This window comes from Eulemur rufifrons, chromosome 6, assembly GCF_041146395.1.
Source record: "Eulemur rufifrons isolate Redbay chromosome 6, OSU_ERuf_1, whole genome shotgun sequence".
Classification (NCBI taxonomy): domain Eukaryota; kingdom Metazoa; phylum Chordata; class Mammalia; order Primates; family Lemuridae; genus Eulemur; species Eulemur rufifrons.
Genome location: NC_090988.1, coordinates 40,650,504 through 40,667,163, shown reverse-complemented (window position 1 = coordinate 40,667,163; position 16,660 = coordinate 40,650,504). Strand labels below are relative to the sequence as shown.

Below are 16,660 nucleotides of genomic sequence, written 5' to 3'. Positions count from 1 at the left end.
TCAACTTGACACATTTTTAAGCTTCAGTTGGCGACTAATGAAAAGATCGTTTATAAAAATTGTGGATCTAAGAGAGTTCTAAGAATAGAGAGATCCCTTTCCCTGACCCACCCCAAAATAAACACTTTTTGAAATTTTAATAAATTTTGTCCCTTGAGGGAATTTATTAACATTTTATAAAACTGATTTGTTTTATTAAGACTGATGAGTTGATAGACCAGCTATATCAGATCTCCTTCTTTTATTTATCAGCTACACATTGATTCAACTGTATTAAAGATAAAAATATACTGACACTTTTTGAAATTTTGCATACCTCCAAACACACTGATAGCATACTAAATTAAAATAGAATTTATTTAGACAATCTGAGGAGAAAGCTAATCACCGTTTACAGAAAACATCTTTATTAATTTTTTTAAAAAATAGATATTAATTATGCCAGTAATTCCCAAAAGCAATCTCACACAACAATAATACAAGAGGGAAAAAAGTATGTTATGGTAAAATAAATTCGGGAAATGTGTTAAAGTTTCTTTTAAAATTTGTTTATTTTTACATCTTTAATGCAAACTCCCAAGTTTGGGGTAGTATTGTAGTAATAATACATACACTTAGGATGTATCAAATGCATTTTCAACTTTCAGTGTTTTCAGTTTATAATGGGTTTGTTGGGGCTTAACGCTACGGTAAGTGGAGGAGCATCTGTACAGTGATAAGGGTAGTCCCTTAACATTTGAGTTCAGACTTGGTGGGAGGTGGTAGTCCACATTGTTTGGACTTTAGCAACAATTTGAAGAAAGAAACTTCACCAGCAAGGGGCTAAGAAATCTCTTTAATTAATTTGTAATTACTATCTAATGCAATCTCATGTATAAAATAAAAGCAACATTGATTGAAAACCCACTTTACTGTTTATCTCTTGGAATTCTGAATCATTCCATCAAGGCCTTACAAACAGAAGCCATTAATTAATTTAGGATCTTCAAAAAGAAAAACTCTTTGGCAAGGATTCCTATAAAAGAATCACATGATCAAAATGATATTCCCATAACCATTATGAATTGATAAATTTTATAAGTTAAAGTGTCCTGAAGATTTTTTAACAAACGAAGAACTGCAGGACACTTTCTCTTTCTAATTAAAACAAAAAAAAAACCCAAAATAAATTAAAAAAATCCCCAAAACAGAGTCCGAGAAGATGCATGACAGCTGAGAACGCAGGACGGGGCAATGAGAAAAGTAAATGGCTCTCAAAGGCACTAGATGGAGAATCATGTGTGCTTAATTTATCTCCTAGAAAATGCCTACTTCCCCAGCTTGTTCTGAGACACCATCCACCTAACAACCTCCAGCTATAGACCCAGTTTGGCCCTACCCTTGAACCGATTCTTATTTGAGTTAGGAATGAGTTATTCTCTCACTCAGCTTGAAGGTATCCTTATTGCTTGCCCATTAGCCTTGCACTAACAGAGCTTCTTGACTTGTATCTCTGAGCCAAAATCTTCACAATTTCAGCAGTGCCTCAGTTTCTGTTAAACTGTTTTAATTTTTCAGTGGTTCCACCTAGCTTTTATGTAGTCCTCATGAAAGGGTCTTTACTTGTGATTCCCAGTCCAGGGGTTGGGACCTGCTACCTGATCACAGCCAGATTCCTCCTGACATCTTGCTTGCCTAGTTTTGCAAATATCATTAGCATTAGGAATTCACATTATGATAATACAGTCCACATTCTATTCGGAATACTACCTGTTTTAGATCTCTTGCCAGCCAGGTATTGGAATTTCACCTACTATACAAAAGAAAGCCTAAGTTTAGGGATAAGATGAGAGACAGTAATCCTTCAATGAAGGGCAATATTATAATATTATCTACACTGTGAAAAACGCTATGAATAGTTGTGATTGTGGAAACTGTACTAGAACAGCCCCAACCACACATAGGAAGACACACAATAGAAAGGTCTCCTTCCTGACTAATCATCCTCCACACAGAGCCTATCATCCAGAGCCATCTTTGTCAGAACAACATATCCCTTCCGGCAGGATCTCGACTGGAGTGAAGACACTAAAGCAGTCCACATGGTAGAGCCTTCCCCACTGCCCTGAGGTAAGCCACACTTTTGAGAAATGGCAGAACGGAGCTGACAGTGAGAATGGTAATGAGGATTCACTTTTGCAAAAGACCAGGTGCTTTGTATCATTTTATTCAAATATTGCAAAGCCTTACAAGATAGAATTATTAGTATGTCAGGGATTGTGTATTCCTCAAAGCAACATTAAAAAGGAAGGTATCTCCATTATCACCATTTGAATTACAGAACAAAAAATACAAATGATGCTCAGAGAGACTGTCACTCATCCCCAATCATGAGGATTGTAAGCCCAGAATGTGACTCAAGTGAAAAAGCTTGAAGTCACCCAAAGATCCCTCCTTCTCCCTCTCCCTCCTCCCCCCTCTCCTTCCTCCTCCCTCTCCCTCTAGCCCAGTAGTCAGCACAGTCTGTTGTTTGTGCCACCTAACATCCTTAGACATCTATCCAATCTTCCATATTACTATTACCACAGCATAGATCCTTTATCACTTTCCACCTGAATGTGAAATTGCTAACTGGCTAGTGTGCTGGCCCCAGGTAGTGCCTCATGTGCCTCTCTGCTTCCATGAGAAAACTATGAAAATGTAAATCTAATTATCTTTTTCCTTTGCTTAAAATCCTTTCATGGCTCGCCACTGTCGTCACAACAAAGTCCAAGTTTCTTTAAGTGACAGTCCAGTCCCTTCATGAACTGGCCCCTGCCCTCATTTCTCTTTACACTCCCACCCCTTGAGTGTGTGCATGTGCACTTACATATGCATGCACACGTGTGCTGTGCACACACACACACACACACACGCGCACACACACACACACACGCACACACACAGTTTTCAGCCACCTGGGGGCCATCCCTCAATGACCACCCACTTCCATTGCTCCATATTGCTGCTATGCTCTTTGCTCTGTCTAAAAGTCCTCTTCATCTGGTCCAGTTCATTTATCAAGATTTTACTCAAGCGAAAAATTGAACTTTTTATGAATTACCTAGATAGGCACTTTCTCTTCTCCCATAGAATTTTGTGCATTTCCCTATGTATGGGTCTTAGCCCATTGCTGTAATTTCTTCACTGTGATTCTGCTTTTCCCCCACTGGACTATAGGTTCCTCAAAGCCATATTCTATGTCCTAATTATTTTTGTATTCTCACTAATTGTGATTGCTTCTGTTGCATGGTAAGTACTCAATACATATTTGATGAATGGATGAATGGAAATATGGATGGATAAATGTATGAGAGGCAGTATAGCAGAGTTAAGCATAATTTGGGGGGCAAACAGATCTGGGTTTGAGACCCAGCTCTGACATGTAACTTTACAAAAGGCATTTACACAAATGCCTTCAAAGGCATTCCCCTCTTTGAATCCCAGTCCTCTAATCTGTAAAACTGGGGAAACAGCACTACCTATTTCATAGGGGACTGGTAAGCATTAAAGCAGGTAAAGCATTAAAGCATGTAAGCATTAAAGCATGTAAGCATTAAAGCATGTAAGCATGTAAAGCATTAAAGCATGTAAGCATTAAAGCATGTAAAGCATGCAGTACAATTCCCAGCATGTACAAAGTATTCAGTATGTGTTATTATTATTTCTTTACTATTATGAATGAAACTTGGCTCAGACATGCAGACTGAATGAAAATTACTGAAGAGGAAGGAAAGGTCTCTAGAAGAGGAACTCAAAACTTTGTTAGGAAAGAGAAAGAAAAGTTAGCTGGAGAATAAATGAAATCTTGAAAGGTCATCTGAGGCTTTGCAGTTTAAGGATATTACCCAATATCACTGTTTGAAGGTACTTGTAAGCAGCCCATTGGAAATGAGATTGAGTTGGGACATTGTTTTTATTGTCTAAACAATCAAGGTTGTTCTTTGGCAGCAAACCAAGCCAGAAAGGAACAGCTCTGAATTTTGTCATAAATAATATTCCTCTCTCTAAATAGTTCTGATATTAGGCAGCTCAGAGAACTTGATCTTTATAGGAACCAAGTAGAAATATTTCATTCCTCTATTTTCACAATATTTTTATACATATCATGATTTACCCTTCCGGAGCTACTGGTCATGTTTTGCTGGCTTAATTGCCAAGACGTTTGCAAGTCATTTGTGAATAAAATTATGCCAGATGTCCTCAACCATTTTACAAGTCCAAGCTGCATTTACGAGGATAAGAATAACTACTTTCTAGTCTAAATACTTCAAGTTAATGACAATAACATCAGTAAGGAATGAGAAATAAAACTTGTTTCTTTATCTCTATTTGTTTTCTCCAACCCATAAATCAACAACGTGTATTTTGAATTAAGTGTACACTCCTTTTTTTCTTTCTACTCATCTGTCTCTATCTGACAACTGTCACACATATTCATGCTCTGAGAATTTTCATGGAGCAATGTCTACAATTATATCCTGATGAGAATGGATGCCCCAGTTTTAGCAATGGGTCAAGTTAGAGTTCACGAATGTAATAATGCGATTAATGAACATTATTATATTTTAGAACAATGTTCCCCAGCATCATTGCTGGTAATGTTTTTAATAGTTTTCCTTTAAACACACACACACACACACACACACACACACATTCTAGGAACTAGTCAGTTTTCTTCATGAATTTTTTTCACCTAAATAGAGGACACACTTTTCCATATTTTATTATTTGTTAAATGCCTCTTGATAACAAGAAGTTAAAGAATATAGGGACCCTATGTGACTAAATAGAGACCTCACCCAAAATTCAAATCACCACAGCCTACAAATTCATTGACTTTCAGTTATCTGCAATAATGAATAACTGAAATTACATCTGAGGGAGAATATAATTGAGAATATTTAAAACCAAAGATAAAGCAAAATTATTTCAAATCAGGTCCAGATATACACAAATCTCTGCCCCATTGATACTTATGGATTTGGCCCTTACTGTAAATCTCTCCTACCCAACATTCTTCACATGCCCAGTCTTTGCTCCCATTCTCTGCCCTGGACCAACTCATCAATCTCTGGGCACAGCACAAATGGATAGAATTTTATTATCTCTTCTCTGTCCCACTTCCACTTCCTAAAATTCTACTGCCAAACTAGGCATTAGATGGGAAGATGGAAGTACTTAATATTCTATAATTTAAATAAACTGGTATGTAATCCAGAATTATTTATACAAATATCACTCAGACTTAAAAGCTTTTAATTAGCATGCTTTCATTGATAGTTCAGAAAAGTGAAGTTCATAAACATGTTAGGTGGTCACCAAAGCAGTGTCTCACATTAGTATCTAGCAATAATTTAGAAATATTGGCTAAACAGTACTTCCCTAAGTATTAATAAAGGCAGGTTCACAAAAATACCCTGTGATAGAGCTATTCTTCAGGATCAACAAACAAAGTGCTTCCCTAAGGTATTTAGAAAGATGAAAATCTAGTTAATTCTATATGTAATGTTAAATAATTATAAATAACATTAGCAGCTGATACGGAGTATTTACTATGTGCCAAGCTTTGTTCTAAATATTTTATGTTTATTAATTCATTTAAGCTTCATGACTCCCCTGAGTATTAGAGTACTAGGTATTGTTTTCATCCCCCCCTTCATACCAGGCAGAATGAGTCACAGAGGTAGCAGGTTGCCCCAGGAGGCAAAGTCAGAGTCTGCACTCTTAAATTCCATAACATGGTGTGTGCTATCAGTATATGATTTTTATTCTTTTAATTTACATATGCCAAAAAGTACATCTGCCCCAAGGTTAGACACTGAAGAAGGATTGTCATAGGGTATCTCTGTTAAAGATTAGAATGCATCATCAGTATCATCTATGGAGTGAATATGTGTGTCCCCACTAAATGCCTATGTTGAAACCCTAATCCCCAATGCAATGGTATTTGGAAATAGGGCCTTTGTAAGGTAATTAGGCCATGAGAATGGAGCCCTCATGATAAGACTAGTGCTCTTACAGGAAGACACAGAAGAGAGCTGGCTTTCTCTCTCTCTGTCCTCTTCCATGTGAGGATACAATGAGAACATAAGAACCAAAAACAGTGCCCCTCACTCATCACCTAATCTGCAGAGTCTTGATCTTGGATTTCCCAGTCTCCAGGACTATGAGAAATCGATGTGTATTGTTTAAATCACCCAGTCTACAGCAATTTATTATAGCAGCCTGAACTGACTATAACACTATCAGAAAAGTCATTTAAGAAAGAGAAGGAGGAATATAAGGCAGTACAGTTAAGGAAACCTAGGGAAATACAGCCATACCTCATTTTATTGTGCTTTGCTTTATTGCACTTTGCAGATATTGTGTTTTTTACAAGTTGAAGGTTTGTGGCAACCCTGCATCAAGCAAGTCTTTTGGTGCCACTTTTCCAATACCATGTGCTCACCTTGTGTCTCTGCATCACATTTTTGTAATTCTCACAATATTTCAAACTTTTTCATTAGTATTATATCTGTTATGGTGACCTGTCATCAGTGGTCTTTGATATAACTATTATAATTGGCTTGGGGCTCCATGAACCTTGTCCATATAAGACAGAAAATTTAATCCATAAATGTTTTTTTTCGTGTTCTGACTGCTCCACCAACCAGCCATTCACCTGTCTCTTGTCCTTTCCTTGGGCCTCCACGACAAAATAATAATGAAATTAGGTCAATAAATAGCCCTAAAAGGTCCTCCTAGTGTTCAAGTGAAAGGAAGGGTTGCATGTGTCTCAGGTCAAATCGAAAGCTAGGAATGATTATGCTTAGTGAGGGGGGAATGTTGCGAGCCAAGATAGTATGAAAGCTAGGCCTCTTGAGCAAAAAATTAGCCAAGTTATGAATGCAAAGGAAAAGTTCTTGAAGGAAATTAAAAGTGCTACATCAGTGAACACACAAATAATGAGAAAGCAAAACAGCCTTATTGCTGATATGGAGAAAGTTTTAATGGTCCGGATAAGTCAAACCAACTATAATATTCCTTTAAAACAAAGCTAAATCCAGAGCAAGGGCCTAACTCTCTTTAATTCTTTGAAGGCTGAGAGAGGTGAGGAGGCTGAAGAAGGAAAGTTCAAAGCTAGCAGAGGCTGTCCATGAGGTTTAAGGAAAAAAGCCATTTCCATAACATAAAAGCTCAAGATGAAGCAGCAAGGGCTGATGTGGAAGCTACAGCAAGTTATCCTGAAGATGCAACTAAGATAATTAATGAAAGAGGCTACATTAAACATTGGATTTTCAATGTAGATAAAATAGCCTTATAGAGGAAGAAGGTACCAGCTAAGACTTTCATAGCTAGAGAGAAGAAGTCAATGCCTGGTTTCAAAGCTTCAAATGCCAGACTGACTCTTGTTAAGGACTAAAGTAGTGGTGACTTTTAAGTCGAAGTCAATGCTCAATTACCATTCTGAAAATCCTAGAGCCCTTAAGAATTATGCTGAATCTACTCTGCCTATGCTCTGTAAATGGAAAAAGAAAGCCTGAATTATAGCACATCTGTTTACAGCATGCTTTATTGAGTATCTGGAGTCAACTGTTCAGACTTAATGCTCAGAGAAAAGCCTTTCAAACTATTACTGCTCACTGACAATGCACCTAGTCACCCAAGAGTTCTGATGGTGATGTACAAGATGAATGTTGTTTGCACACCTGCTAACAAAACATCCATTCTGCAGCCCATGGATCAAAGAGTAATTTCAACTTTCAAGTCTTATTATTTAAGAAATACATTTCGTAAGGCTATAGTTGCCACAGTGATTCCTCTGATGGCAAAATAAATTTTTGCCTAGAATGGTGAAAAAGATTCACCATTCTAGATACCAGTGAGGACATTTGTGATTCATGGGAGAAGGTCAAAATATCAACATTAACAGGAATTTGTAAGAAGTTGATTCTAACCCTGATGGATGACTCAGAGGGGTTTGAAACTTCAGTGGAGAAAGTAACTGCAGTCGTGGTAGAAATAGCAAGAGAATTAGAATTAGAAGGGAGATCTGAAGACGTGAGACTGAATTGCTATAATCTCACGATAAAACTTTCATGGATGAGGAGTTGCTTCTTATGGATGAGCAAAGAAAGTGACTTCCTGAGATGGAATATACTCTTGGTGAAGATGCTGTGAACATTGTTGAAATGACAGAGGATTTAGAATATTTCATAAACTTAGTTGATAAAGCAGTACCAGGGTTTGAGGGGATTGATTTCAATTTTGAAATAAGTTTTATTGTAGGTAAAATGCTACCAGTCAGCATCACATGCTACAGAGAAATCTTTTGTGAAAAGAAGAGTCAACTGATGTGGCAAACGTCAGTGCTGTCCTATTTTAAGAAATTGCCACAACTACCCCAGCCTTCAGCAACCACCACCCTTATCAGTCAGCGCCATCAACATCGAGGCAAGACCCTCCACCAGCAAAAAGTTTACAACTTGCTGAAGGCTCGGATGATTGTTAGCATTCTTTAGCAATAAGGTATTTTAATTAAGGCATGTGCATTTTTTTTTTTTTTTTTACATATGCTATTGCACACTTAGTATAGTATAAACATAAATTTCATATGCACTGTGAAACCAAAGAATTTCTGTGACTCGCTTTATTGCAGTGGTCTAGAACTGAACCCATGAATCTCGGATGTGTGCTTGTAGCTGCAAATAGATAACCATCTGAGAAACTACTGTGACTACTCTGTTCAAGCAAAGGTGTTAGGCAGACAGTAAGCCTAAGAAGCAGAAATGCAGGTGTTATTAGCTGCTGTAAACAGCAGCTGTGGATAAAAATATTGATATCATGGTCACGCATTAGTCTTTTCAGGTACATGCGTGCTTCCTGTCAGTGTGTATATAAAGAGTAATGTATGAATGCAAGGCTGTATAGATACAAGTGTGTTCTTGTGTGTGTTATGAGGGAATTATAAGATTATTGCCAAAGATTAAATTTGGATTAATATCTGAAACAATGCACAAGCAATATAATTAGGATTCTATATTTATTTTTGTTCTCAGAATTAAGCAAGCATTATCAAAGCTAAGTATTAGGAAGGAAATAATTTCCCCAGAAAGCAAAGTTTAGTGAATACTTGAATAAACTCCCAAAGCAATCCAAGAATTTAGCATAGTAATTAGTTTTGAAGAAATATGTATAAACCAAACACTAATTCTTTAAGTTGGTGGCCTTCCTTTCCTACTTCAGGTATAAGTTTATTTATTCTTTAGCCTGTTGCATACCAGCTTTTAAAGCGAGTCACATTCTCAGGATTTTCCAAGATTCCACAAGAAGGATCAAGATTCCAGCATCCATCAGCTTTTTAAAAGGAAGGACATGTGTAATAGGAGGCCTGCTACTTCCTATCCTTCAGGAAGATAAAGGCATATTCCTTCAACCAGTAATATAAATGAATCCTTGCATTGAAAGGACAGAAATTAAGAGACCAGATGAGCTATCACCCACAAAATACCTGCTCCTCTTGATACAGCATTAAGCCAAAAGAAGCAGACTGGACACTGATGCAGACAGCTTATTGTCTGTACTCTGCAGTAGCTCCTTAGTCGCAGCTGGGCTGCACTCAAACGCAAATTTTTCTTTCTCTGATACAGCGGTGAAAAGCCTGTGACTTTATATTGCAGGAGATTCCCTAGTTGGTTAGGGTAAATTATTCAAGATTTTCAGAAATCCTAAAGAAGATTACATTTTATCTTTGCCTGCCCAAATCTCTCCAGCACCATGTCCATTGCCTTCCCAACACCCAGTGAACTCCTTTTGCTTACTTGGGATAACTTCTAGATTGAATGAAGGGCAGAATCTCAGAGTTTTGACTAGATGCAGGCAGCAGTAAATCTCGAAATCGTTCTGTCAAAAGAAAAATAAACAGCAAGCTGTGAAAAAATGTCATAAGCACAATTTCAAAATGGAATTATTTCCTAGTGTTTTATTAGCCACTTTGACCGTATATCCTTTATTAGAAAGTAACCCACCATTTTATATACTACTAAAATATGTCTATTTCTTCTTAATGGCTACATATATCTTTATGATTAAAATATTACAGTCCCTATCAATAGACAGATAGCAAGTATTCATTAGTATAGACTAATAAAATTTTATAATTGAAAGGTTAGATAAGACATATATGACCAATAAACATACCAAGAGATGCACAATCTCATTAGTAACCTGGGAAATGCAAATCAAAACCACACACCATTAGCTAGCAGTCACATTACATGGCATTCAATTCACAGAAATTAGTCTCAGGAGACCAAGTGCTGGGAGGATGCTGATCAACCTAAGCTCTTATGCATTGGTAGGGGGAGTGTAAATTGGTACAACTGTTACAAAAACAGCTTGGTATTATCTTTTAAGTTTAACTTTTGCATACCCTATGGCCCAATATTTCTATTCCCAGGAATATCACCGAGCAGAAACTTTCATGTGTCTTGGACAGCAAGTAAGAAGATGTTCATAGGATCACTGTTTATAACAACATAAATGGAAACAATTCAATTGCTCATCAACATGAAAATGGACAGTTTGCACTTATTCACAAAATAGAATATTAACTGGAGTGAACTGAATGATTTCAGTTACAAATAAAAACATAATGAATCATATTATTATAATGTTGAGCAGAATAAAATCCCAGTAGAAAATCATTTTTATTAAGTTAAAAACCAACTTAGCAATGTATTGTTTACGTACATTATATGCGAAAGCAAACCAATGAAAAAAGGGATGATACAATTCAGGATACTGGTTACCTTTTAGGAAGGGTAAGGAGATGGAAAAAGATAAGCAAAAGAGCAGATGTTAAGTAATTGTTAATGTGTCATAGGTATTAATTATAATACCATAAATGAATGAATAAATGACTTAATGAGGGCCTAGAAGAGTCCAATGATGACAGTAGACCATGAACCAAGAATTGGTTTAGTAAATTTCAATGCCTATGAAGTTCATTATGAAGAAGAAAGGGAGAAAAGAAAGGAGAAAGGAAAAGAGGGAGAGAAAAAGGAAAGTAAAAGCAAAAGAAGGACAAAGAGGAGAGTGGAGGGAGGAAGAACCCTGAGTGCCATCTTGGAAATACTTACATCGCATAGCTATCTGCATTGCATAGAGTATGCTCATTTCCAGGACTAGATATTCATTACTTCTAGAGTCATCCTATGGAAAGGCTCCCCGGAGCCCTCTGTTACTCTTTTTTTCTCTCTTTCTGCCAAATTTGGAATAGGTTGGCCCTACTGTGTACTCCTTTGTATACCCTGTGCTTATGCTTACACAAAATTCAGCACATTATGTTTTACTGTTATAATGTATGTATTTGTCTAGGTACCTCCTCTCTCCTTTCTAGTCAATGGATTTTGTGCCACCAGGATAAAGAGCATTATCTGATACACATGAAATTGCTAGATAAATATTTTGTTGGAGGAATATTTCCAACATCTATTTTTACTGGATAGAGAAAACTATCAAGGTTAATCATAATGACTCACAGAGGAGACCAACTGGTCACACATTAACCACGAAAAACAAAGGGACCTATAATCCAGCCTTGACAGAGTCACACACAATTAGAGATAGAGTGAAAAGCTAAAACTCTCCAGCTGCAGTAAATCCATCACTAACTGAATGTGGGCAATTTCCACAAAAGTACTGTGATGACAATTGCCATTTCCCAGTTACTGAATAGTTAGATGTTAAATCATCTGTGAGCACAGTGGTCACAAAATATTACTGAGAAGCAAGATATAGATTTTATCTTCATATTTATTAAAACATATCGAATCACAGATATTTAACTGGCTTCTACTGTTTTTTGTTTTTTTGGTTTTTTTTTTCGCCACTCTGACAGTTCTTAAAATACACTTGGGAAGGAAGTAATGGGATCCAAAAACAGCTGTGGTCGTACTCTGATGTCTAGAGATAAAAAAAACACCACCATATAGTTTTCTCCTTTTATTATGCTTACTCTATAATTTGAGTTCATATTTTAAAAAATTATGTTATGGACTAATAAACTATTTCTAATTTATAAAATTACTAAACATTTCAATGAAATCATTAGTAAATTCTTCTGATGATGTACCACCTTTGAACTTCCCAATTTATGTAGCACCCATTAAATGAACAGATTTGCAATGTTTTTATCTTTTTCATTTTTTTCCATTTAGTCTTTTCCTAAAATGTATCTTGAAAAATAAGGCCAAAACCCAACAGCAACATCCCTGCCCACCGCCACAATAAAGAGTAGGTCTCATCTGCCCACTGCTGCTCATCTCTTCTTTCAATTCCCAGAAACTGCTCTGGTACCCATGCTGGCCACACAGCTCCCTCTCCACAGATATTTCTTGGAAGCAAAAAATATTAATATAAATTAAAGTTTACTGAATGACTTTCAAACTTATTTAAAAGCAAACAAAAATCAGAATTCTTAATGTACACAGCCATAATATAATACTTCCTTTTCTCAGCAATAGGTTTTTCCTCTTTTTATATAACCACAAAGGACATACGATTGTAAATCTAGGAAAATAATGTCCAGAAATAATATTATATTGTGAGGACAACACACACACACACACACACACACACACGGCAAAAGCAACATAAAAGAGATCACTTATAAAGCTATGAAGAAATCTATAACTAATACTACTACATTTGGAAGGTCCTTTAATCTGAGTATCATAAATGCAAAGAATAATATCAAGCAAACATAAATGAAAGCCCTTGAATAGCTATCATAAAAAGTCCACATATACACAAATATATACATAGTATCTTAAAATTGTGTCCTTTTAAAAATTTCTATTTTTATTATTATATTTATAAATTTCTCAAAGTGAACAATTAATTTTATTCCATAAAGGCATATTGATTGTTTATTTTTTCTTTATAAGAATTAAGATAAATGATAAAAGTTATCCTTAGAAAAATCCAAGTAAATGAAAAAATTATTTATAATTCTTACATTCATCCTTCTTTAGTCTCCCATATTTCTGCCTATCAATTATTTAACTAGCATGCCATTCTTTATCTGATTCTGGGGGAAAGACCAAAATAATTTGATATTTTCATTAAGTGACAAAAATTGTATAATGCTACTTCTCTTGCAGTGAAATGTCAAATCAGAGTATCTACTTTCTCAGCAGGCTCTAACTATTTAAGAAAATGGCACAGTTATACAAATACTGTATCTCAGTCCTTTCACAGGGCTTCTTAGAACAAATTCATTAAAACCACTGAAAAGAACCAGAGGATTTCTGCAAAGTGATATTGTGATGGGCTGACTAATGATGCAATAATGTCTGAACAGGATTTTCTACCAGTAGGGGATATGTCTTAATTAACACAAGCTTTTGTAGACTTTCACTCACTCTTCCTTTCTCCTATTCAATCAACAAAAAGATTCTGAGGCTGCCAGATCTGGATGAGGTAGTGTACACAATTACGTTAATTTGGGCTCTCTGGCTAATCAATTGGGAGACAATATACTTAATTATTTAAAAATAAAGATGAAAAAAATAAAATAGTCTTTCCAATTCTAATTGAAACTTTTTTGTACATTTACTGTGACTCAGGTGCTTCGCTTTCCCCTTTGAGGAAAAGGGCCAATCTCTAACCCTCCCCAATATGTACAATATACAAAAAGCAATAAGGATTTACATAATAACAAAAAGCTGTATGCAAATATATTCCTGTGATGAGAAGAAAAAAAAAACTTTTATCATTACAAAAAAAGGGAAGAGAAAAAGAAAAAAAATAAAGGAAAAAATAACTCTAATTAATGCTATTCTTTTATAACCTAAAGATCCTTTGCTTCTAGAGATGTGATCACAGCCACTCAATTAGTTTCTTCAACAACAACCTACGAGCTGTGGTTTGCTGGAGGGACCCTGTCAGACAGGTTTTACCTACTCCAAATCAGTGTTTTCCTTCAGGTGATCCCCCGTCCCTGTCTGCCCCTCCACAGTCTTCACTATGAAAAGGAATATTTAACTGTTTTGAGTATTAAATTATCATATGAAAGAAGAGAAAATCAGATAAAACATATCTAAAGGGAGAAAGTGTTGCCTTAAAAAAGAAATACCTAAAAAGAAGTTCTTTTGCATTTTTATTAATAGGTAAAATTTTTCTCCTTTTTCTCTTGTGAACTAAAATAAAATCTTAAGGCTCTCCCCAACCGGCTGACTGAATGGACCCCCTCTTGGCCAAGGGGATATCATAAAATTGAATTGCCTGCCAGAAGGAGGGAGGTCAAACATGCCTCATCATATCCATCCCTTTTTGGACATATCCTTTGTAACCTATTAACAGGCCTAAGGATATGCAAAACAAATGGGCAGGTCCTCAATTTACACAACAAATATTTGTCCCATAACTTATCTCTGATTTACAGCCCTCCTTGTCTTAAAACATTCCAAACCTTTAGACAAAACCAATTTGTAATTTAACCAATTACAAATCAAAGAATCAACCTTTAAATCCACCTATGACCTGTAAGCCCCGGCTTTGAGATTTCGGGCCAAACCAATGTATGCCTTGTATGTACTGATATATGACTTTACCTGTAACCTCTGTTTCCCTGAAATGTATAAAACCAATTTGTAACCCAACCACTGCAAGTCCACTTGCTCAAGGATTCTTGGGCATGGCTCCAGGTTCTGGTCCTCAAATTTGCCTCAGAAAAAAATCTCTTTAAAATTATTGTACAGATATTGGCTTCTTTCCATTGACACTCTTAGTGCTCATATTACACTGCATTTGCCAGTTTTAATTTTTTTTCAAAATGAAATCCTTAAGGGTCATTAAACGGCCACATTAAAGACTTAAATTTAGTTTTAAAATTAGCTGGTATAATATAGTATTAGTAATAGAAGATATGCACATTAAAGACTTAACTTAGTTTTAAAATTAGCTGGCATAATATAGTATTATTAATAGGAGTTATGTTGCAAGGAACTAGACACTACCCACATACTATAAAACAAAATTAGTAAGGTGATTATACCATAATATTTATATTTTTTACATTTATTATGCAATATAAGTGGATGATTATTTGTCAATACAAGAAACACAAGTGAGTATACATGATAAAGGGTACACTAAGTGACGTACAGTTTCCTTACTCATACAGTTTGCAGTAACAAAGTGCAACAGGTTACAAAAAAAGAAGACCCTGTTGCTAAGTAGATCTTAAGTATTCTTACCATACACAAAAAAGGTAACTATGTGAGATGATAAATATGTTAATTAGATTGATCGTGGTAATCATTTCACAATGCATATATATATACCAAACATCACATTGTACACCTTAAATATATAAATTTTTTTGTCAATTAAAATTTTGTCAAATATATAAAGAAGAAGAAAAAATAAATTTCTTTTAGAAAAAGAAAAAAGAAAAGGAAAAACATTAAACTGGTTGTCAGAAAGCCTGAATCCTGGACCTACTTCTGTCTGTGTTCTTAACTCGTTTTCTCAACTGACAAATGAGTCACATGAGTTCAGTGATCTTTAAGCCACCCCTCAACTTTGAGTTGATTAAAGATTATATGCTTAAGGAAAGGAAGGGAATCTCGTCAAAGTCACTGAACAGGAGTGGTGTCATAAAGTCTTGGTTTGTCTGAGACAGTTCTAGTTTATGCCTGTTGTTCTCGCATCCTGATCCATTCACTATTTTTCTCAGATTTTATTTTTAATTATTAATAAGAAAATCATCTAGGGGTGGTGTGGTTGGTAGAGAGAAGTATCCCCAAATTCCCCTTCACTGAAGGACTTGTTACCCAGCTGTGGAGAGTGTAGTTATCACACTGCCTCCTGCTGTTCACTCTGCCTCAGGTGCAAAGCAAATGCCTTTCACAGAGCAGCTCACATCCAGCGACTGGACAAGGCAAGGATGTTTCAGCCTTACACAGGCAACTCTGATGGGCAACATTTGCTCTAGAGATTCCCACCAGCTTGGCTGGGCTTTGTTGTACCTGCATGGTGGTTCAACTTCTGCCTACACCCAAACCCTCTTTGGTCTCTTTCCTGTCACAGGCATTAATCCCTAATAAGTATTTTACATTCACAATAAAAAAATCTTCTAGTGAACCCAACCTGCAACAGATGGGCTTGATAGACCTCCACTTTGCACTGAGATCTCCTGCCATGTTCTTTACTACTATCTGGTGAGATGCATGTGCGTATGTTGAAATACAATAAAGATCAGCAATAAATCGTTTGTCTTTTCCCAGTGCTTTCCAGATTTTACGCAAATAACACCTCTGAGGCATGGATAAGTGCACCTTGTCAATCCATTCTGATTACTCTTCCAGCCATGTTGCCCATTACGTTAACTGTGCCACCTTGACTCTATCAGTAAGTGCTGCCTCTGGGCTCCTGCCCATCATCCCCACTAAGATCAAGAAGCCCATTGCAATGATAGCCTTTATCACTGTCATTCTCAGGCTGCAAACAATTTCCACAGAGTCTTTCAAGGATTCGGGAATGCATATTGCCAACGTATGTCTCATTTGGTGAAAGAAGCCAATTTACTCAGGGGGCTGATAAGCAGTCATACATAATAAATACTCCAACATTGCAGTCGCTCTAAGGTGTC

The 16,660-nt window shown here is 36.2% G+C and overlaps 1 protein-coding gene across 1 annotated transcript in view; it reads right to left on the bottom strand.

The window, feature by feature from the left end:
- The window catches only part of NOX4 (NADPH oxidase 4), a 144,564-nt gene that overhangs the window by 20,610 nt on the left and 107,294 nt on the right, over positions 1–16,660 (bottom strand). Inside the window, exon 13 of the mRNA XM_069470482.1 lies at positions 9,822–9,903. Within this exon, the coding sequence (XP_069326583.1) occupies positions 9,822–9,903 (82 nt within the window). The remainder of the gene's footprint in view (positions 1–9,821; positions 9,904–16,660) is intronic.